This window comes from Rhipicephalus microplus, chromosome X (assembly GCF_043290135.1).
Source record: "Rhipicephalus microplus isolate Deutch F79 chromosome X, USDA_Rmic, whole genome shotgun sequence".
Lineage (NCBI taxonomy): Eukaryota > Metazoa > Arthropoda > Arachnida > Ixodida > Ixodidae > Rhipicephalus > Rhipicephalus microplus.
In genome coordinates, this window is record NC_134710.1 from 7,600,659 (window position 1) to 7,625,114 (window position 24,456).

The 24,456-nt window shown below is 45.5% G+C and overlaps 1 protein-coding gene across 10 annotated transcripts in view; it reads right to left on the reverse strand.

Annotated features, from left to right (window-relative positions):
- Window positions 1-24,456, reverse strand: part of LOC142777415 (uncharacterized) — a 498,660-nt gene that overhangs the window by 341,964 nt on the left and 132,240 nt on the right. For all 10 annotated transcript variants that reach the window (XM_075881769.1, XM_075881776.1, XM_075881775.1 and 7 more), the window contains one exon: window positions 1,482-1,627. In XM_075881769.1, the coding sequence (XP_075737884.1) occupies window positions 1,482-1,627 (146 nt within the window). The remainder of the gene's footprint in view (window positions 1-1,481; window positions 1,628-24,456) is intronic.

The following is a 24,456-nucleotide window of genomic DNA, read 5'->3' on the forward strand; positions in this document are numbered from 1 at the left end:
ACAGCTAGCTATCCTATTATTCCACTGTGGTCAGAAGTAATGTTGCACCCAGAGAATACACGTCCATTTTGTCAAACTGATATACACATTACGGAATGCTCATGTGCATATTTTAACCAGCGTTCCTTTTCGTATTGAGGTAGGACAACGCCAGAATATAGTTGCTCAGTCAGCATAGTGTATGCGTTACGCTTATTACACTATTCCAAAAATCAGCAAGTTTTACTAGAGAACGGGTAGGCAACGCTTCAACTACAATTGACGTTAGACCAGCACTGCCATGCACCCCAACTGATATTACACAATCGTCGCCACAACTGAAGTAATTCATTTATTTGCTATCGGTTCCGCTTTGTTACTCAATAAATTGTGTGTGGAGTGGTGCAGGTTTTTCTCGTCCGTCCTCTATGGTAGATTAGATAAGCTGTTCTGTAAGCCGTCTCATAAGTGCGCGTTTCCACGCAGCATAACTAACACGACCTTTTTCGCCTGATCAGCAGTTGTCGACTTTCATTTGGCCCAAGGGTGAATGAGTGAAAGCCTTCTCCTGCCTTCACTGTGTTACTGAAACTAGTAGTTCTTTTGCCATGCTTGAGTGCGTGCGTTTCATTCTTTACAAAACAGTGTTTTCGAAAAAAAAAACTACTCTGGTGCGAGCCACTTTGTTATGGCGGCTCTGTTTGACCTTGTATCTGTAGAAATATTTAGTGGTGGAGTTTTTTTTTTTTTCAGTAAAGGGGCGTGGGGAGCAAGGATTTCAAATTTTCAAACTTCCCGTTATCGACAACATCCATCCACATTTCATTATTGGTCACGCATTCATGGTATCTATATATGACGCACAGCTAACGAATGAAAGTGTGTTTGCACGCTAGCGCCGAGACTGGAGTCGGCAATGCGTGAAAAAACAACATGAGCTACGCAGATGGTAGAAGGCCCGGCTCGTTGCCGCTGCGCACGCACTCTTGTCACCGATTGATTCCTCAGGCGCGTATTTCAAAGTGGTGAATCGTAGCGGCAGGGGGTAATGTAGAGCGGTGGGTGACATGCCCATAACAACCACTTACTGTGTGGGGAATCCTGCCTTGAAATAGTGTGTGTGAACAACTTTTTTCTTGTCTAAGTAGTTTCACTAATGAAGTGCATTGAATTTTTCCTCTTGAGACACTGACTTACATTTGTTGCCGTTTCTTAGGTATACTGCTTTTCATTCGAAGGCCAACAAAGCAAGCCTGAACATAACATATCTAGATCAAAATACGATTATAGGGCATGCCAAAGCAGGCGGTTCTAGATTACTAATGACAAACTGGGTTTTCGAAACCAACTCCATGTCCTTCTCAATGAGGGTGTCATGACCGCAAATGAAATCCGTGTTATTTAGCTGAGCAGCGTGACACCTTGTCTGCTAAGCTATAATGGATGTTTAAGCTAGAAAATTACTTCAGAAAATCAGTCTGTACTCATGTAGTCAGACGTACTTCCAGAATTTCCTGGGTGTCGGCCAATTTCTTTTGCTGAGCCTCGCAGCGGGCTAGTGTTGGGGCCACTTGCAGGACCTCCGCCTCCAGGTGCTCGATGCGGGCCTGCTGCTCCCTGCTGGTGGCCTCCAGTGAGGCTATCCTGTCTGTGAGAAACACTTGCATGTCCAATCTGTTTCTCGCCTACCTTGAACAATGTTTAGGCACAATATAAAAACGTTTTGCAAGAAACCGGAATTGAAATCCTTCGTCACCAAAAGGATCCTCTATCAGAACAGATATTTGAGCAAGTTGCATGGAATTCATCTTTAATAAAGTGGAACTGCACAAGGACGAAGGAGGTAGAAACAACAGAACAGGCACTGATTCGCAACTAAAAAGTTTATCATAAAGGACGCAGTTTTATAGAAAATGTCATGTGCACACTGACAGCATGAAACAAGAAGAGTGGAACCAGACATGTACGCCACATTATATCATAGCCATGAGCCTGAAAAAAACTAATCGCTAATTGTTACCCGAAGATTCTTCAGTTCACTCAGTGGCAATAATATTGAAGCATGGCTAATGCGCAGATGTTTTTATTTACAAACGTGATATGTTTCGGCGATTTCTTTTACGAGTTAGTTCTTACAGCAGTTAATGATAGTGCAATCATCAAAGCAGGGTTCACAACCACATGGGCCACAGTGTGCTCTTATGTTGGACAATTTATCATGTGAAAATGGTGGACTGGGCGAGTTAGTAATGCATGATTGTTTGAAATAAGAGGGTACTGCGTATATGGGGACAGGGTAAATAGGGACAACCACTGGCTACCAATTGAAAGTATGTTCGGAAAGCTGTGAAATACATACTGACAGATGAAACAATTTCGTAAGCACATACGATAAGACCAAGTCGCAAACCAAAACAGCCAAATCGATAAAATATTTATGTATGGTAGCCCCACCTTACCAACGCCCACTTTGGCTTAGAGTGATTTTTTAACGCCTATGGCATCTGCGACTGTCAAAAAACGCTAGCTCTTTATCAGACAGAGCTATCGATGGTTTGCTGACGCAAGTCAATTGTTGGCGCGCTATGTTTGCAGCTTCAATTATAATCCTTGTGCGCTCGTCTTCGTGTTAGATAAGTATGACTGGGTTGTCAAACTGAACTTAACAGCCAGATATAGTGGCGTGTTGAGCTAGAAAACCATCATTATCACTGCGAACGTTGCACGCATGCTCACGCAATCTGTGGATAAGGCGTCTTCCATTTCTTCCAATATGACAGGCACCGCTTGGAAGTGGGATCATGTAGACAACGTCGCTAATGCAATTGATAAAACAGGTTCTGATTTTTGCTGTACACAGCCTTTTCTTGCGTCTACCGGCACATGACGGCCTAGCCAGCTGAAAAAGATTGCGTGGTGCACAGAAAACTGCACGCACCCTCATGCGTGGCCCCACATTTTTCAGACGGTAGGTGACCTGAGGCATGTAAGGGACAACAGCTATTTTTTTTTTCTTTCTCTTGGTCGCTGTTATTTTGTTACTACACCATTTTTTGCCATCCTCAGCCCTCCGTTTTCTACGGATACTATCGGCCATGGAAACCAACACAGTCATAAAATATCCAGCTGAACTTAGCCTTGCGACCTGATTGTGGAAGCTAGCTTTCATTGAATGAACACAAGAACGGTGAATGGACCTTTTTCGCGGGTGCCATCTGCGCACGCGCACCGATTGGATTGGATTGATTGATATGGCTGTACGCTTTGATCGAGCGGTGGCTAACGCGACCTAGCCGTAACACTTAGTGAACCAAAAACTAGATTCATCTTTTCTTCTCGTTAAATAGTGAAGTTGAAGACTGGTACTTTGCAGTGAAGAGTTTAATTTTCTCTCGTGCCTTGACTTTAGCCACCGATCAGATAACCCGCTTCTAGTTAATTCTACCCGCTTAAAGTCTATTTTGATTTTGCCCTCTCTGTCCCGAAACCCCACTGCATTGAAAAACATTGCGCCATAACCCTGAACTATGGTGTGAAGTCCTTTACAGAACATTACAGAAACGGAAATGGAAGCGGAAATGCTTCAAAGGCGCCACCCCGGAACACTTTTGGTGGCTTGTGGCCTCCGTACTCACAATCTCTATTTTGACCAGTTTGCTATGAGCAGACGTGTACGGCAGCAGCGAGTTTCCCTCTCGTGGCTTATATGCCCAGCAGGTGTTTTCGGCACTAAACGTAAGCCTAATGTCAGAAAACCTGAAGGATCAGTTTTCTGGCATTTTATGGGTCAATATAAGCGGATGAAGGCATTTCATAAAGAGCGATAGCTTATTAGTGGTCTGAGACACAAAACCTTGCGGATCACACTTCACAATGACTAAATATTCACCAATAAACATAAACACTTTCTTCACAGCAGGGCTCACTAATTCTTGATCAACCGGCCTGTCCAACTTCTCCAGCAACAAATCACTCGAAAGTGGGGCCGGACACAAGCCAATCGACGCGCCCGCTTTTTCTGAAGATTCATATTGTCATTCCACTCTGCATATTTGTAGTGAAAATACATGCGCAATAAGTCTAGAAAACCACGCGCACTCATTCCCGTGCTGTTCTGAAGTGACACTCCACCTAACTGGCCAATACATTCTTCCATACAAGTGACAAATACAGCTTGTAGTAAAGATAAGTAAAGATAGCTTACCTCTATGAAAAAATACCATGAGACCACTTTGACATTCTTGTCGGAAAAATTCAACAGCTTCATCCGACTTCTTAATCACCTATAGCTCATTAATTGTGGAAAGTTTCAGCGCCTGCCCCTGCCTATGCTGTCCGCGTGTACGTAGTGCGCTCTTATTTCAAGCAAACAATTTATCAGCACTGCTAGCTATTTCAAACTCTCTTCGTGAAATCTCGTATAAATTTGTGTTCTTTCAAACAAACCTATTAGTTGCAACTCAGCACCGTTCCAGTTGGTTTTATTTTCTGTGAACTCGTGTATTTTCACTCTTTTACAGAAAAAGTATTTCTCAATGTTGTAGGAATCCAATCGCAAAGTTTAGTTATTCTGAAACTTTTATTCTTTGTTCTTTACTCACACATATCCCCGCTTAGCCCAGAGGCGCTAAAGCAGGGAGATTACAAGCACACAAAAAGACATCTTCATTGTCACTGCACACTTGCTCCGACAGCAGCCTATTCCATTGATTAATAGTTTTCCAAAAAAAAAAAACAGTCACATCTTTGCCGCAAAGGTGGAACAATGAACGTGATAGCAACAAACTAGAAAATCACGCGCAGAATGGCTAGCAGACCAAAACATGCCCCACGTTTCTCACGCACAAATGACGCACGAAACGTACTTTCAGGCACAGATAAACTCGAATAAGCTTCTCAGTTATTTTCTTCGCTGTGTCTGAAAAGCGTGCACTTTGGCAAATGTATATTGTGGAAAATTGCAGTGATCTTTCTGTGCCTGGTAACTAAAACAGAATTGTTCCGGTAAACGCCGAACGCCAGCCAAGACGTACGATCCTCCCTACCATGAGATAAGGGCTGCGAGGAGCGTCGACCTCCTGCTCTTTGTGGGGCAAAGTGCGCGTGGGAGATGAGTTGGAGACGATGTTGTTATGCGCGCTTATTGCGCCATCGTGTCGGTAATTCTGAAAACACGACAATCTCCCTCCCTTGCCCCCGAGATGCCCGTCAGCAGCGGTAAGTGGTACACACAGATAGCTTGCCATAGAAACGCTGATGAACATGCTCTGCAGTGGCTCAGTGATTAACGCTTCGCGCTCACGATTCAGAGGACTGAAGTTCGATTCCGCGCGCCAGAGTCTTTTCCTTGATTGTTTTTTTTTCTGGCGTTTTCGTATACACACACACACACACACACACACACACACACATATATATATATATATATATATATATATATATATATATATATATATATATATATATATATATATATATATATATACACGGTGAGTGATGGTGACACCGGCGGCAAAATCTAGCCGAGAGTGTCCATATAATTGGTATCGCAATAAAAACGAATTTGCGTACAGATTCATCCTGGCCCGTTGTGGCCGTAATTGTGTATTTGATCTGTGCGTTCAGATATATATTCTGGCGTTCAGATATAGAATAATTACACAGAATCCTTTGAACTTGTTTTATCATCTACTTGATTCTATCATATACTTGACCCAATAAAATTGTCCGTTGTCTTCCTGGCATGCAAATTGGAGACGTGACTGTTATTTGGAAGCTACATACGCAAGTAGCAAGTCGTTGGGCTTCCACTGCATAATATGTCATGACATGTGTCTATGACATGAGATGTACGCATATCCCAACTCAATATATATGCGTGTAAGATGAACAGATGGCGTATGCTGCAAGACATTTAAAAGCAAGAGTTAAAAAGCAAGAAAAATGCGTGTATTTTATATCTTAAACGAATTAGGGCGGGGGGGGGAACTAAACGTTTCAGGCTCTAAAAACCTTCTGTACGCTTCTTTGTATAAAAAAGAAAGGAAGCGTAAATTTAGGTGCTGGATCTATTGAAAATATGGCGATACTGGATGCTGGAATTGTTGGTGGACATGGCAGAAATAATAGTGGATGTGGTACAGAATATTCGTGCATACGCGGAAAGCTGTAGTGGTGATAATTACTGATAATGGCGAGAGCACAAAAAAGTGATGGTAGATGGTGGTGGTTGTGGCGAGCTTCTTTTGGTGGTGGTGGTGGTGGAGAGCCACTGGTGGTTACAGTGGCAAATGCTGCTAATGGTGGTGATGCAAAACATGTTATTTACGGCTGGCTTGGTTAAGAAGCTGGATGACGGTAGCGCGTTGGAAGCCTAAATGGTTTAATATGACAGCATGTTGGAAAAACACCCGGCAGTTTGTGAAATTACTTATTTCTGGTGTTTATTTCTCGATTTCTCCGAGAACTATGTGTACAGCCAAGAGAAGTCAACGCTGATCATTACACTTTTTAGCACGTTTTTGTTATTAGTGCAGTGTGAAAATCACCTCAAGTTTTGTTGAGCACCGAATCCAGTCGTGAATGTTGGTATTTTGTGCACACACGTACAACAATTTGGGATCCACGATGTGTTCCTTCGTTGTGATGTTTAGCAGATTAGGGGTGCTATGCAGGATCAGTCAAGCTTTACCCAAGTTTCGCGAAACACGGCACCTTTCTGTCCTCTAGCCACACACCCTTTTGAACGAGCCAACAGAATGAAAAATTCGAATGCACCCCTCAGCTTGCTGCGTTTCATTGGTTACGACGGATCCAGTCATTGCGTCAAGGACGGTCGACTACGTTGGGCGGTGTTTTCAAACCAGAGGCACCTTCTCTCATTCTTATGTCATGCCATGGAGGCCATATGTGCATCAATGCAACTCACAAGAGTGGAAACTTGGGCTTTTCGCGCATATAGTCATATTTGCAAGTTTTTCAGCGCGCGAACATAGGGGAAAAGGAACAGGATAGACAGAAAAAAAGCTGGCTTCCAACTAACTTTATTTCACAGAGTTGCAAAATGCGTCAGTATCAAAGCACGCGTGAAGGGTCACCGATTGCCTCAAATCCTAGCCAGGTAATCCCAATGTGTGATAAAGCAACAGACAAAGTGCTTACGCAGTTATAAGCCAGCAAGTGTATTTTTTCAGCTTCAATAATTTCGTCGAGGAACGCAGATAGGTCATGCTTAAAATATTCGCGGTAATGCATAGGAGCTTTTGTTCATGGTTTACAGCAGAGGAAAGGTGGTGGTTTGAGTTGACTCAAGGAAGTCCAAGTCCCTTCTCACCCGTCGCGAAAGCAACGGCAGAGCTTCTGAGTATGTTTCGCACCCACCGGTGGTAGGGGCGCTGCGACCCTGACCTTTCTGCTAAGAGCGGTTGTCAACGCAAACCAAGAGATATGGCGGATGAGCCGAGAGAAATTCTTTGAGGTGGTGGAAATAAACAGAGAGGTGCATAGGTGGGGTGGTTCTCAACGAGACAGAGTTCACTTCGTTGGGCGGCTAGGTCGTGAGGTGGGTTGGCGACTTGCAGGACGTGCAGTAGCTTTTTTTTTGGGGGGGGGGGGGGGGGCCAAGTGGGCCCTTCGGGGTGCAGGATAGCTAGTAACGAGGAAAACAACCAGAGAGACTCTTTGAGAGGTGGTATGGACAGATACGATTCCAAAGTGGCACCGGTACCTAAGATAGGTAGAGTCCGGGGCAGAAATAGACGTAGCCACGAGCGCCGAGCCGATTGAGACATAGGGTATATTAACATGCAGGGTGGTAGGAACAGGCTGAAGTGGGAAGATATAGAAGAACAGCTAAGGGAGGAGAGGCCGATGGTATGCGATTTTGTAGAAACACATCTCAAGGACATGGAACAACCTCCTAACAATGCGGACTACGCGTGGTATTATTGTAATAGAACAGAAGGCAGCAAATAGGGTGGTGGTATTGGGGCATTCATTCATAAAAGTACACATTGACAAAGGGTCAAGCAGGAGTGCAAGGAACATTTATGACTAAAAGGGAAAGTGGCAGGGCAAATTACGCTCCTTAGTTTCGCGTTCTTGTGGATGAAAGCAAGGGCCAGAGAGAAAAACCAGTCAATGGTAGAGTGTATATCAAAGGCCATTCAGGAGTTAGGAGGAGAGTGCGAGATGATTATACTAGGAGATATGAATGCGCACATAGAAGATATGGATGGTCATACCGACCCGACAGGCAAAATGATCAGGGATATGTGTGAAAGGCTTGATTTGATCATTTGCAACACTATCGAGAAGTGTGAAGGGCAAACAACATGGGAGGTAGGAAGGCTGCAGTCGACGATAGATTACGCACTGATGTCACATAGCATGTATGATAAGGTCAGGGGACTGCGCATAGATGAAGGTGGCTCCAGAAGTCTGGGTAGTGATCACAAACGTATCAAGCTAAGTTTTTGAAGAGCAGTGAAAGTGGGAAGGAGGCAAGATGAGCAACTACAGGAAAATTTTTATTCAGAGAGGCTAATTGAAATAGCCACTAAACAAATTGAGAAAGTAATCACTGATGATAATAAAACAGTGTGGACACACACGAATATAATTAGAATGTTTGAGCTACAGCTTGCTAAGGCACGTACGTGACAAGTCACCCCAGAAAAGAAGACACAAACCCAAAAGTTGGAGGGATGAGGAAGTTAAGAGAGCCATAGCAAAACGTCAGGAAGCCTCTAGGGAACACAGACATTCTAAGCAGCGGGGTGAACCGACAGATAAAGTTGAAAGAAAGCGGGAAAACTTTCTAAGCTGTAGAAGGGATGCATCCCTTCTGATCAATGAAAAGATTATAAGGAAGCGAGCTCAGTGGCTGGCAGAAGTACATAAAAAGATAGAAAGGCAGCTGCGAAGTTTTGGAACCATGTAAACTCCCTCAGAAATAAGACAAGCCTAGATCAGAGGTTTATGACTGCAGCTCAAGGTGCTAGGCTAGAAGGGGACGAAGCTAGTGAATTTATAAGAACCAGGGGTGACAGAAAAAATTCAACAAAGAAATGCTTTATGCACCACAATAGACAAGGATGAATCAAGTGGCGCAATGGCTCCATTTTCACGAGAAAAGATTATAATGAAGCGAGCTCAGTGGCTGGCAGAAGTACATAAAAAGATAGAAAGGCATCTGCGAAATTTGGGAACCACCTAATCTCCCTAATAAATGAGACGAGCCTAGAACAGAGGTTCATAACTACAGGTCAAGGAGCTAGGCTAGAAGGGGACGAAGCTATTGTATAAATAAGAACAAGGGTGACAGAAAAATTTCGACAAAGAAGTGCTTTATGCACCACAATAGACAAGGATGAATTAAGTGGCACAATGGCTCCATTTTCACAACGAGAATGGGAAAGAACTGAGAAGAGGGTTCCTAGTAGTAGATCAACAGGCCCAGATGGCAGTATAATTATGCTGATAAAGACATTAGGTCCGAAGTCTAAGCGGGCTTTGAGAGAGGCAGTGAGCAAAACAATAATCGATGGTGAAGTCCCCCATGGATGAAAACTTAGCAGGATGAGCATGATCTATAAAGGAAAGGCGGACAAATCTGACACAAACAACTACCGTCCTGTAACAGTGACATAAGGGGTCTACATGCTGGCGATGCAGATGATGAAGGAAAGTCTGCAGGCATGAATAGAGGATGAGTGGGTTCTGGGAGAACTGCAGAATGGGTTTCGGAAACACAGGAGGTTGGAAGACGATCTGCTCTCACTGACGCAGTGCATCGACATAGCAGAAAAGGTACACAGGCCCCTGTGGCTAGCATTTTTTGATATCAAGGGAGCGTACGATAGTGTGGTTCAAGAAAAATTGTGGGGAATACTGGACACACTAGGCCTGGAAGATGGAGTCACCAATCTTTTAAAATAAATCTATAAATGTAACAAGGCCGTTATAAAGTGATAAAAATAGGTATTCAAGCCTGCAGAGGTAAAACGGGGGCTTAGGCAGGGTTGTCCTCTGTTACTCTTGTTATTCATGATGTACCTACAAGGATTAGAGGCCAAATTAGAGGGAAGTGGACTGGGCTTCAACCCCTCTTTTATCAAACAAGGGAAACTTAATGAACAGGCACTACCAGCATTTATGTTCGCAGATGATATAGTACTAATGGCCGACAACAAGGAAGATTTGCAGAGATTGGTGGACATCTGCGGTAATGAGGGAGATAGGTTAGATTTCAGATTCAGTAAGGAAAAATCAGCAGTCATGATTTTTAATGACAATGAAAGTAGTGAGCTTAGAATACAGGAGGTCACGCTAGAGATAACAGATAAATACAAATATCTGGGCGTATGGATAAACAATGGGGCCGAGTACCTAAGGGAACACAAAATATACGTGACAAATAAAGGTAACAAGAATGCAGCGGTGATGAAAAACAAGGCACTGTGGAATTACAATAGGTATATTGTTGTGACAGGATAATGGAAAGGGGTCATGGTTCTTCTGACGTTCGGCAATGCAGTCTTGTGCATTAGATCAGAAGTTCAAGCAAGATTGAAAATTAAACAACGTGGAATAGGTAGGTTTGACTTAGGAGCTCACGGGAATACACCAAATCAGGGAGTAGTACCAGGTGATATGGGATAGACATCAATTGAGGGCAGGGAAGCTAGCAGCAAGATAAAATTTGAGAAGCAATTGAGAAAAATGGGGCAGGAGCGTTGGGCTAGGAAAGTATTCAGTTACTTGTACATGAAGAATGTCGATACAACATGGAGGAAGCCAACCAGAAAATTGACTGGTAAATACTTAGAATACAGGAGGGGGCCAAATCATAAAGAATTATCGGTAAAAAAGCGAAGGAAGCTGAGATTGATATGTGGAGAATTGGCATGATTAAGAAGTCCGCGCTAGAGATCTATCGAACTTATAAGCAGGAAATTGCCAAGGAAAGAATCTATGATAATAATCAGGATAGTTCTTTACTGTTTGAGGCCAGGACGGGAGTATTGCGAAGCAAGACACATCGGGCCAAATACGAAGGGGTAGACACAGTATGCAGTGCGTGTGGAGAGCAAGAGGAAACTGTCGAACACTTGATAATGTTCCGTAAAGGGCTTCACCCTATAGTTCAGGATGATGGCGCAAAGTTTTTCAAAGCACTGGGGTTTAGGGACAGGGAGGGTAAAATAGTCTTTAAGCTGGTATAATTAACTAGAAGGAAGTTATCTGATTGGTGGCTAAAGTCAAGGCACGAGTGAAAATTAAACCTTTCACTGCAAAGTACGAGTCATCAACCTCAATATTTAAAAGGAAAAATTATTGTAGCTTTTGGTCCACTAAGTGTTACGGCTTGGTGGCGTTAGCCATCGCCCGATCTAAAAGGTACAGCCATATCAATCCATCGATCCATCCTTCTATGGTGTCTCGATGCACGCGCGCTCTCGCTCAGGGTACTGCCACCTTTTTTACTGCTCCATCCTCCATTGTAGTACCTGTAGCGTCTTAACAAACTTTAGAGCTCACGTGCTGGCATGTTGAGTTCGTAAGGGCTACAATCATTCGCGTTAAACAAGTGGCCCACTACGCGCAATGACAAAATCTGTATGCAGCGGAAGTGATAATGGCGGCTGCCGCAGATGTCTCCTCTCTGAGCGAAGGAGCGGGCATCTAGGCGTTCTAGATCTCGCATCTTCCGCGCCACGCACATGGCACAATGGTGTCAATGTGAAACTGTGGAATGGAGGTTCTCGGCGGAGAGTGGGAATATTTTCCAAATTTGGGATAGAGGGACGATTGGCTACTTAAACAAAAACTCATCTTACCAGATGGCTTGCCGCTTAATGTAGGCATGCATGTGCTCAGGGATAATACAACCTGAAACTCACTTAAACTACAGAAAAAATGGCTAATGAGAGGCATATTCAGGAGTCATAAAGCACTGCTAAGGATGAGAGAGAGAGAGGGAAAAAAACGCTGCACCTGTTCTGCACGCAAAGAGCACCAAATACGTTTGGCCCTTGGTCTTGTTGGACAACGACGTCACAATTAAAAGAGGTTGCACACAAATTTACGAGCGCGCCTTCCCTTTGCTAGCTACTTTCTAGTTTTCTTCATTTTTCTAAATACATTTGGATTAGTTTTCAGAACGAAAAACTGCTGTCTGCTGCTTGAAAGTTCTTTGAAACACGTACGTGTGTTGTATATTTAAGTGTTAAAAACTACAGTATAAGGAGAAAGAAAGTAAAAGAAAAAGAGAGGACACTTGCAGATGAATAACCCCTTGAGACGGCTTGCACAGAGAATAGTGGTGTGCATTGTCTAGGTGTTAAGTCCACCTGAAAATATTGATTCCAGAGGCCCATCGATCTTTTGCATTCCTTTGTGCTGCAAGCCACGTCCATGAAGAATGCGAAGTACGCAGCTGCTTACGCTCGCAAGCCGCATACCCCGGAACTCAAACTCTGGTGCAAATCAGTTCTGCGCTGCTGTGTAGGCAGTTGTAATGTGCTCGGGTAGATGGCACTGCCGCCTTGGGAGTATGTGGCGCGCCTTCCTGCAGATGGGAACTCAGTCGGGCTTGAACTGGGGAGCGAGAGTGAAGCTATGCTCGGTGTACTTAATTATGTTGCGCCGGTAGAGAATAACGTCATGAAGCGTGAACAGGCGAAGGGAAGGACCCGAGGTGTCAGAGGCTAGACGGCGTATGAGACTGCAAATTGGCATCACGGAGTAGTTCCCTACGTATGTCCGTGAAATCAAAAATGGCGAAGACACAGGCATCATAATAGTGCGCGTACAGGTCAGGGGCATCGACGTGATGGCGAGGTAGACAGTCAGCATCCTGGCGCATTCGGAAAGACCTGTAGGTCACGTCAAAGCTATATTCCTGTAGGTTTAGAGCCCAAGAATCCAGGCGTCCAGAAGGATCTTTGAGGGAAGACAACCAGTACAGGGCGGGGTGATTCGTGATGACCGAAAAGTGGCGGCCGAGCAAGTATGGTCGGAATTTTCCAACTGCCCATACAAGAGCGAGGCACTCGCGCTGAGTGATGGAAAACTTGCACTCGGAAGGGGAGAAGATAAGACTTGCGTAGGCGGTTAAGCCATATACCCTGTTGCCGTTGGGCGAGGACAGCGCCAATACCATGTCCGCTGGCGTCGGTGTGAACTTCAGTGAGCGCTGAAGGATCGAAATGACCTAAGTTGGGCGGGGAAGTGAGCAACGCAGTAAGTCGGCGAAAGGAATTGGCTTGCTGAGGACCCCGAAAAAACGGCATGTCCTTCTTTAGTGGCTGTGTCAAAGGATGGGCAATGTCGGCGAAGTTGTGGACGAAACGCCGGAAATAGGATCAAAGGCCGACAAAGCTCCGCACATCTTTTGTGGAACGTAGTGTGGGGAAATCTTTGACGACGTGAATTTTTTCGGGATCGAGTTGCACGCTTTTAGCACTGACAAGATGGCCTAGCACAGTGATTGTTTAGCGGCCGAAACGGCATTTGGACGAGTTGAGCTGTAGGCCTGCCCTTCTGAAAACTTCCAGAACAGCTGACAGAGGGCTAAGGTTACTTTAGAATGACGGCGAGAATACAATGACGTCATCGACAAAAGAGAGGCACGTTGACCATTTGTAACCCCATAGCAGGGAGTTCATCATTCTCTCAAATGTAGCGGGAGCATTGCATAAACCAAAAGGCATTACCTTAAACCGAAAAAGTCGATCCGGTGTAACAAATGCAGCCTTTTTATGGTCTCATTCATCGGCGGAAATCTGCCGGTATCCCAGTATCCTAATCTGCCGGTAATCTGCCGGTATCCGGTCGATAGAGGAGAAGTAGGCAGACCCGTGCAGGCAGTTGAGGGCATCGTCAATCCGTGACAGTGTGTAGACGTCCTTGCGCGTGACTTTGTTTAAGTGACGGTAGTCGACGCTGAAGCACCAGCTGCCATCCTTCTTTTTTACTAGAACGACTGGTGAGGTCCATGGACTTCGAAATGGTTCAATGACGTCTTTTTTGAGCATTTTCTCAACTTCACGTAGGATGACTTGTCACTCTGCATGTGACACGCGATAAGGACGTCGTCGGATTGGGCTGGCACCTCCAGTGTTAATCCTGTGAGTAACAACTGACGTCTTACCTAAAGGGCTGTCGCCAAAGTCGAAGATGTCCCTGAAGGATGCCAAGATATGCCAGAGATCGGCTGCCTGCGCTAAAACGAGGTCTGGCGCGATCATCTTGTCAATTTATGATTGATTTGTGGGGTTTAACGTCCCAAAACACCATATGGTTATGAGAGACGCCGTAGTGGAGGGCCCCGGAAATTTCGACCACCTGGGATTCTTAACGTGCACCCAAATCTGAGCACACGGGCCTACAACAGTTCCGCCTCCATCGGAAATGCAGCCGCCGCAGCCGGGATTTGAACCCGCGATATGCGGGTCAGCAGCCGAGTACCTTAGCCCCTAGACCACTGCGGCGGGGCAAAAAACCATCTTGTCAAAGTCAGCATCAGTAAAGCTCTGTGAAGATGGTGCAGTAGCGGTCGAAGGAACGTCTGCAATGAAAGCAGAAACATAATGTTCACTGATGGCAGAGATGTTAGCTAGAGTCACGTCAACTGCAACAACTTGAGCGCATTAGCTGAAGTAAAGTATCAGTAGTGACGCCACATTATTCGTAATTGTCAACTTAGTATGAGGCGGGGCAATATTTTTGTCTAATAACACGTCAAAAATTGGTTCCAGCACCTAATCGCCGTCGGGTGCCGAAGGAACTGACCTCATAGTTAGATAGGTAACGACTTGGGGCCCTAGGAAAACGTACTCGACAGAACATAATGTGGTTGAGGTGCAGTTGGAGTGTCATAGTAATAAGGTAGGTCAAGCTGAAGCAAGACTATTCTGCAGTCATTTAAAACAGAGTGCGTGGCAAGAAAATCCATGCCCAGGATGATTTTATCAAAGCACTTCTCGAGCTCGGCAAATAGCACAGTTGTGAAGCGATCAGCAACACTAACGCGTGCGGAGCACATCCAAAGCACAGGAAAAATTTCACAATCAGTGACTTGGATGAGCGGCACTGTGGGTGGTGTTAAAACTTTTTTAAGGCGTCGGCGAAGCTCCGAGTTCATCACCGAAATGTGGGACGCTGTGTCTACAAGGGAAACAGGAAGTGCATCGTCTACTTTAACGTCTATGAGGTTGCGTCATGTCGGCGCAGTCGGAAAATTTGGCTGGCGAATCGTCGATGCAGCACCACCTCTGGGAGCTGCATCGTCTAATTTTCCCGAGCCAGATGTGAAGTCGGTGACGGAGAACGGCGAAATTGGGGTGAGCGCGACAATTGGTGACGAGACAGCGCTTAGCAGTACTGGTGGCTGGGAGGGGATGGTGACCTACAATGCACCGTCGACGAACCGCCACCACCGGCTGGCCGAGGTGACTCGTGGCGAGTTCTGAAATGGCCATCATCTACCTCGGCGCGACGGTTGCAGCCATAGGAAGGCTGACGCTAATACAACCTGCTATTGCAATAGTGGGCCCCATGACCAACGCGATGGCGGTTAAAGCGAATGAGCCGGTCATCAGCAGTCCTCCACTCAGCGGGATTGCGAGAGCGCGCTGAGAGCCTCTGGCCTTGGGCGTAGGAAACTGGCGGACGACGGTCAGTCGGTCGGGAGGGGGCAGTGGTGCACACAGATTCCATGCCAACGTTCGAAAGATCTTGGCGAACAATGGCACGCACTAAAGGCAACATTTGGGAGCTGGACTCACGATTGATTGACTGATATGTGGGGTTTAACGTCCTAAAACCACCATATGATTATGAGAGACGCCGTAGTGGAGGGCTCCGGAAATTTCGACCACCTGGTCTTCTTTAACGTGCACCCGAATCTGAGCACACGGGCCTACAACATTTCCGCCTCCATCGGAAATGCAGCCGCCGCCACCGGGATTTGAACCCACGACCTGCGGGTCAGCAGCCGAGTACCTTAGCCACTAGACCACCGCGGCGGGGCAGCTGGACTCACAGGCACGAGAGAAAGTTGAAGCGGGCGACATGGCTTCAAGTTCTCGACGGATGATTTTCGTAACCTGCTCTGCAGTCAGCGGTGCCGGTGTTACAGGCATGTCTTCGCACGACCATGTTGCTGTGGTGTTGGGAAGTCGAGCGAACTGATGGGCAATACGGCGGCTTTCGGCAGCCTCAAAACGCTGGCACTCTCGGATAATGGCATCTGCTGTGCCACAGTCCTTGCAAAGTAGCGAATTTAACGCGTCATTGGCAATGCCTTTTAATATCTCCACTACCTTCTCGGACTCTTACATGCCGTCATCTGCTTTGCGGCAAAGGGTGAGCACGTCCTGTATGTAGAACAAGTATGACTTCGATGACGTTTGAGCGCGAGATGCCAGCTCCTTCTTAGCTGCTGTCTTCCTTCCAGTCGATTTACCGAAGTCTTTGCATGCCTCCCAGCTGCCAATTTCCGCTTCGTGGTTCTCAATACACACTTTAGCTGTCCCCTTCAGGTAAAATAGGATGTTCGCCAGCATGAGCGTTTCGTTCCAGCGATAATTCCTGCTTTTTCGCTCGTACAGCGGCAACCATTCTTCAATGTCGACATTGTCGGTCTCACACAACGTGCCAGGGTCTTTCAGCTGGGGCAGAACAACTGTCATCGTTGCGGTGGCCACTGCGGGAGCTGTAGCTAACCCTTTTGTGCCATCGTGGAAGAAACCCAGCGTCGGCCGCTGCGTAGCTCCGTCTTGTTACCCTGCACCTCCACCAAAATGTCACGGGTTGAGAGTAGGCAGAGGGTAGAAATATATTTACAGATTGTACACGGAGTACACAGTGTCTTTGAACTAAGATGGCGGAGTGGGAACAACAACACGAGCTTTTGTTCAATCGTCATCTTCGTCACCTTTATGGTGCATTCGTTGATGTTAATGACGACTTGTATCAAGGCTGTTGGAATGCATGCACTAATATAAGAAGGCTGTTGGTACAACGGTTTTCACCGGAGAACCATGTCCAGTATACCGGACACTGGGTTCATTCGTTACACATATGGGTACACATGGCTTCTTATTTTATAAGGTGCACACCATAGTTTCGTAAACTATATTTCCAACAATGGCTACTTCAAGGAACAACGTGCACCTAATTGTTTTTGCACTACGACCTGACAGCAGTTAATTAGCGAGCTTCACAACTCCAGATTATGCAGAATCGCATGTTTGACAAAAGATTTGCTACACCTACAAATATTATGTCTTTAACTATGTTTCTGGCCACATTTCAATCGCCTTGAGATATTAAAAAAGCAATATTTATGTAACACTTTATCAGCCGTGATTTTAGTGCGACATGTGAAAACAAATTGCATGGTGTAATTGCCCACATTACAAGAGCTTTATGCAACAGACAGTCAAATGTGAAATGACCTCTGCGTTGCGGATACATGTGTTCAAGCCCTGTGCACCTATAAAGCAGCTATAGAATTGGAGTCCTTGGCGGACAATTTAAGGGCTAACATGCTTAACTTAAAAGCCAAATTTAAACCCACACTATTTATTTCAGTGTATTTCTCAAGTAGGTAGTGCATCCTCTCGCGTCTGGATGTTGTCGGAGTTCAGAGCTTGATTCTGCGATTCAAGCGTTGTAACTTATAATAAATTCACCATAATTATTGCCTATATTCGATTGAAAAATACTGATGAAAATCCACCTTTTTCCTGAATGGTCTCATTGATGTGCACATGCCAACGGCACTAACGCAAATCTCGCAGCAGCTGACAAAAAAAAAAGGATGCACAACACTTTGCATTTGTATATAAAGCAGTTACTGACGTATTTTATTCATTGATAACGTGAGGTCATTACTGGCAGCAATATTCTTCTATTTTTCCATTCAAGAAAAATAAAACTGGTTCTTCACGTTTGGATCCATCGTGTACACTGTTAAACCTTCAATTCTCCCAAAGCTCAGACAAGAGAGTAGGTGGAAAAGCTAGGTTATTTACAAGCTTGATACCTGCAGCATTTTTATTACCATCCGAGTGTTTAAGCTTCATTTCCAGGGTGCGATGCAGGATAGCCAGAGCTTCTCGGCAGACGAGTTTGCTCCGAGCTTGTCCTGCAGTGGCCATGACATGAAGATAGTGCGGAGTAGCAGCGTTGATAAAAATGACTACAACAACGCGCGTGGCGTTGGAAACGCATGAGGGACATTTCCGCCGGCCATCCAAGAAATAGCGTGTGCGAACACGTCATTATCACCCTTCAGTCAACATTTAAACAGTGCAGTGACGTCAGCGTGATTGCCGGCCAATCCTTTTGCCAACTCAACACGCGCCCCCCCACAGGCGTGTTCGTGGGCGTTTGTCCTCTTTCGAACAAGTTCTTTCTTTACAACTGCAGCACGAAATTTTTTACTCTCCAAGGCAGCAAGGGCGCACACGCAGCACTCTCGAGCTGCTCGTTTCGTTCCTATCAAATATTGCAAATAAATGAAAGGAGAGGTGGCCACCAGGAACGCTCGCATCATGACGGCAATGCAGCTGTGATTGACAACGTCGTGTGCGCGGTAAAATTAAATGCGAAACATGTCGGTTACAAGAAAGTTTTGTGAAACAAAAGAATATTTTTTGCAATGGTAATCACCTTGATATTGTGCTGAGTACCATTCTTGTGGCGGCAGTACACACTCTTCTCAATAACTACGTGTATATGACGACAGATGTTGGAAAGAGTACAAATAAGACGGTGGAAACTTTGCAAATGAGATAACACTTTCCCTGCATGCTGTAGATATTGTGTGCGTGCGTGCGTGTGTAAATAAGTAAATAATGAATATAATTTACTGTATTCATTTTGTCAATTCGTTGGTCGATCAAAGTTTGCTCTTTGGGACCGACTACACGTTCGATAGCGTCAATCTTTTCCTGGAAGAAATGGCTCACAAGTGAGTCTCCATATGCTTTAAAACGCAATACATTCCCTAAACCTTTTTGACCTTTTTTTACTTTTTGACCCAAAAGCCTTTTTCTGCCTTTTTTGACCCAAAAGGCAGAACAGGCAGCTGGTAAGCATGTAAAACTTGCCGCGAACGCTTTAACGTTTAACGGGAGACGATTGTGGCGATGAATTCACAGACTCCCGTACGTGCGCTCGCTTTGGCAAAACGAGTAACATCACAGCGGCAGTGAGCAGGCCTGATAATCTTTTATGTGGCATTGGTTTTATACATCAACGTGGTCAAGACAAAACGTCACAGCCCACCATTCTTTCAAGAAACTGAATGATGCTGTGGCGAAATGGACTGCGTACATCTGGTTTGGGTGGACTCTAAGGGAACAGCTACCCAGAAGTTTTATGTTTTTCTTTTCCAGAAGTTTCAAGAAAATGTTTGTGGAGTCTCGGACCCACTCTATTGTGCTTAGATAAACAAAATAGATAAGTGATATATGTGTTAACCTGATTTTTTCCTTTCATTTTTAATCGAGTGAATCTATAAATAAGTCGAGAGACAGGACAACCGATAGCCGAGATGTTTTAAAACGACAAGACATGAAATCAGACACAAAAGTGAAGAGGGTGACTGATAGGTGTCACCGCGTACCTGGGAATGCAAGTATTTTGTATGTGTGGATCACTGCTGTCGTGCGCCACTATGTATAGCGTAGCAATCAGTAACATATATGTTGAGCATGCGTCTGCGCCAAGTATTCTTCGCCTTGTTCTTCAAGCACCTTGGGGTTAGTGAACGCTGAGAGTCCATGCTGTGCTCATTTGGCGTAACAATAAAAGATGAAGCAAAACAACAAATATTGTGTGCTTTTTCTAATGAGCGGCCGGCTTCAAACATCAAGCCGTTGTGATAATCACATGTTCTGGCATCCTGCGGCAATGTACATGCGCTTGTACCATGCAATATTACTGATAATACACGTTGTAGTGTGAAGCGTGTAAACAGCACTGAAGTTATTGTAAAGCATGAACGTTATTTTCACTGCATTGTTAAGCAGACGAAGCTATTTGAACTGTATTTCCAACCAGACACGTGGCTGTGTAGGAGAACACCTGCTGGGCACGCAAGCAGCCTGGGTTCGATTCTCAATCACACCACACAATTTCTTTATTTTTTTTTATTCGCATTTTCCTCGACTTTTCAGTCACGCATAAGATAATGTCTAGCTTCCAACGAACAATGCCGACACCGACGCTCATATTGATTCCAACACCGGTATTTCTGCAAAACGATCTCTAACACTGATGCGTTAAAAGTTCGTGATCTCCGGGCTGAAAGATACGACTACGTATGAGCTACCAACGTGTTTTAGCCTTGACGAATCTGCAAATACGCTTCGCCATGGCGAATAACCGATGCAAATGAAGGTATACATTTGTTTTATCGGGGACCTCTTTCGTTATCACGAAAACAGTGGAGATTCTTGCTTCGCATATTTTTGGTGACTTTACGGCTCGAACATAATGAAGTAACAATACGCATTAGAAGTTTGTGTATCAGGTCTAAAGAAATAAAGCAATTTATAAGAGTAATTCATAATTAGGGATCACATGCAGCTAGTTCACTTCGCAAGAAATTATATATATAAATAATAATTGGGCTTATAATCGCATAAATTTTACAGCAAAAGCTGTTATGAGATGACAACTCGGGTCATGCGCCACCGCAGTTGTCCGCCGCTGCCGCCGCTGGTTTCCGTATAACCACATCGCACGAAGTAAGAAAAGAAACCTAGCGCCAATGGCACAGTCGGGCTCGAACAAGGGTCTGCCAAGTGCCAGCCCAGTATTCTACCACTGAGCTACGCTGGTGCTTTAGACTTGTTGGCAAACTTGCCTTAGGCTGCAGGCTTGATGTCGGGAAAGCAACCGCGTTAATACAATTTATATAGTGTTTTAAAACAGCAGAAAAAAAACCACCCTGTCGTCGTACAGTGCGAATAGCGTAACGAGTGGGTAATGCAATGCTCCAACCCATCACAAAAGCTTTTTCTTGCTCTCTGTGTTCGTTAGGCGTGAGTCTACGGTTGCGGAGGCTTCTGTTACAGCGACGCAAACGGCGCCGACTACCATGGTATGAACGGTCGCGCGGAGGGCTTCGGCAACGAATGCGTTGACCATTATAAATGATTCTCGTCAACGTGTTCTTTTCGGATTGCAGCGTTTTCATGGAAGTCGTTACTTTACGTTTAACTGCTGTGGCTGGTTGGGGCTGTAGAGATGAATTTGGCATGGACAGGCTGGCTTTTGCCAGTCTACTTTCTAGAGAGTGGTTCTGCGCAAGCAGTGTTTCGGTTTAAACCTGTTGCGTCACCATTTGGAATTTCAACGCATTGATTGTTTGCGTAAAATTCTTGACGAGCGGGTCATGCGTCGAGGCACACGATTTCGATGGCTGCGGGGGAGATTATGGAAGCGGAGACGCTGGACTTTGCACCCATGCCACACTAGGTTGCTTGGTGGTGCTTTTGATAAATCGGCATGCCGAATGTGAATTGATGATCGGGTTCTTGATTTGTACCTTGAGTGAGAGGTTGCTTGACCATGACGAGATCGCGACTTCGGCTGTCTCATTTCGTCGGCGTTTGTGATGTCCCGAGACTGGGGTAGTTACACTCAACCAAGGCAGGCGGGCTATCGTCATTTGAAGTTGGCTGCGTCACTGGTGACTCGGTTTGTAGCGCCTTTTCTGCTTGTGCTGCGTTAAGTAGTTCAGGATTTTCGGCGGAGTGCTACTGGGATCTTCAGCTGTTCGTCATGTGTCCTCCTTGACAGATGACACAACGTGCTTGGCATGTTGGCGGCGTTCCTTGCGGCGGTGGCTCGTCGTCTTTTCCGCAACGCGGACAGCGTCGGCACCTAGGTTGGAGGCACACATCGGAGTGGTGCTTGGTCTTGCGGTAGTTGAAGCATGCGTCTACTTTGGGATAGAAAGGGTATACTCGGATGAGACCTCCACGGTGTAGAATACATATAGGTAGGTGGCCGCCGAGCAGCAATATGAGTAAATTCTTTGTTTTTGTTTTCCATGCATCTGCCACCTACTATGTGGTAGTCAGGGTTGCTTTCTTCAAGGTCCTTCAGCGTCTCATCATCGGTGTGGAACGTGTGGGTGAAAAAAGCTATGCCTCGTATCACGTCTTCAGGTGGCACGGCGCACATGTGTAGCTCAATCTGCCGGTCTTCTCCGACGTGGATTGACGCGATGCGTCGATACGTGATTGCTCGGATGGCGGTAGCCACACTAACGGCGAAAGTCTTATTCCTTGGGAGTACGCGTATTTGGTTACGCTTGGCGGGGTCCAAGTCACACAAAGATGCAGCTTAAGCAGTGCTCTCTGCTAGTCTCCGGGTGATGTGTGCGTGAGGTCAATGGGTGTCTTAGGGCGTCCCACGATGTGGTACGTGTACGATGGCAGTTTTGGCAAGGGATGGCGCTTTCGTTCTGGTGGTGGCCGGGGGGTGAGTGGAGTGTTTAGAGCTTTGCTTGTTTGTGCGTCGTTCAATTGCGCTTGTTGCTTGGTGCCTGGTGACGTTTCGCCTGACTCGGAAACCTTGAGGTGTGGTCCAGGAATCGTCTGACCATTCCTCGAGAGAGATTTCGATCTTAATTTCCATGTCGGCTGGTGTCCCGGCGGCCGCGAGAGCGGCGCCCAGTGCAGCGTCGCTAGGCCTAGGTGTCCAGAGCCGAGGCAATCGCCAGCGTGGCGTAAATAGATAAATAGCTTATTCGAAACTGGTGACACTATCTATCATAAATTTGTATCTTCGGCACCAGTATGACTTTCGGGAATCATTCGTATGAAAAATATTCAGCTATGGGTACGTCTTCCTACTGAAACATGGTAAAACACCGAAGCTGGGTTAGAGTGCACCAGAACTCTAGCTCGGAGCAGACGCGTCCGATGGCTTCCAGCGCTCGCCACGTCCCACTGCTCAGAATAATGAAAAAATTGCATAGCGAATGCCCGCCTTCTACCAAAAACCTGTATTATTATTGTCATAGTGGAAATATCAAACATGTGTGCTTGCAGCATTTAGCCAATGAGTGTTTAGAAAAGGATCTGAAAGGCCGCTGTTCTGTCTTCCGCTGTGACTGTGCCACGCCTTACGTGCAGACCGGGCGTCTTTTTTCTTTTTAGAGGATTATGACAAATGCCAAAGAGAAGAACTTCGCCTTTGCTTTCACAGGGATTTCTATTGTTGAGTTCCAATGGCAGATCGCGGGCGCTGGGCTGGATTGCGAATGAAGCGCGCAGATCTGAGCGGGATTGCTCTCACTAAATTTGCGGTTGGAACACGCGCGTCTTGATGGGAGCTCTTGGTGAGCTAAAATCTAGAGAGGGAGCATGAAAGGGTGCGAGAGAGTGCAAAGCGTTTTCCGGACATCCATCGGTGATTGGTGATTTTCCGGACATCCACCGGTGATGAAAGGCGGGTGCACAGAATGCGTCGCTTGAAATTCCGGTCAAATCAGCTGATTTCGGCGGAGCAAGAATTTTTGCTCCACGATGCAATCCGTGCTATTGAGACACACAATTCACACTCCCGATCCACCATCGGAATGTGATTGCTCCGCTTAGAGCAGAAAAACTTGATCTGGATCTACCATTGGAATTCAACATCAGCCTCAGCCTGAGGCACAGCGTAAACTGTTGGCTTCATATTTTCGTTTTTTTTTTCGTTCATGTCCCGTCAGAGTTTTATGTAGTGAGTGATAACGTTATTTATAACGTCACGCACAGTTGCTCGAAACTGTGCTGCCTCCTATGGTCTACCTTGTTTAAGACTGCAGTTCACATATGTTCTGACGAAAATTCCGAACGTACCCATGCATGTAATGCATATCCTTCTCATATGGCCAGTGACCGTAAACATGCATAACGTTTGCTTTCGAATAGCATAAGATTTTTATTGCTACCATTTATGACAAGCAAGTGTCCTCTCATTTACCTATACATGCCTAGTGTTCCACATGTAGGTTGCTGAAACGTTTCATTGTAACTAGAATGTTTTTTTTTTTTGCGAAATGCTTGCGCTACCTGACGTGTGTTGATGATGACCTGTCTTTCTCATGTGCCAGTCTAGGTGATCATCAGGCCAACAATCGCCACGTGAGCGCAGATGCATAATTGTTGTTTCACGTGCACCAGAAAGAGCATTACGCTGAGAAAGAAAATACAAGTAATGTAGATTCAAAATTTTCGGGAAGCAGCCAATATTTTAGTGGAGTGCTTGTCAATTACTGGATGTGAAATAAGATTTCTATGACTATGATATGCAGTTAAGGTAATTGTTCGCGGCCTGTGCAACATTGGCGTCCTACTTGTAGGATGCTATGCACATAGGGTGTCGCATTGTGCCAGTTTGAAATGCGCGCCGTGTCGTACCCGTGCAGCTTTTTGCAGCACAATGAGATGCAAAATA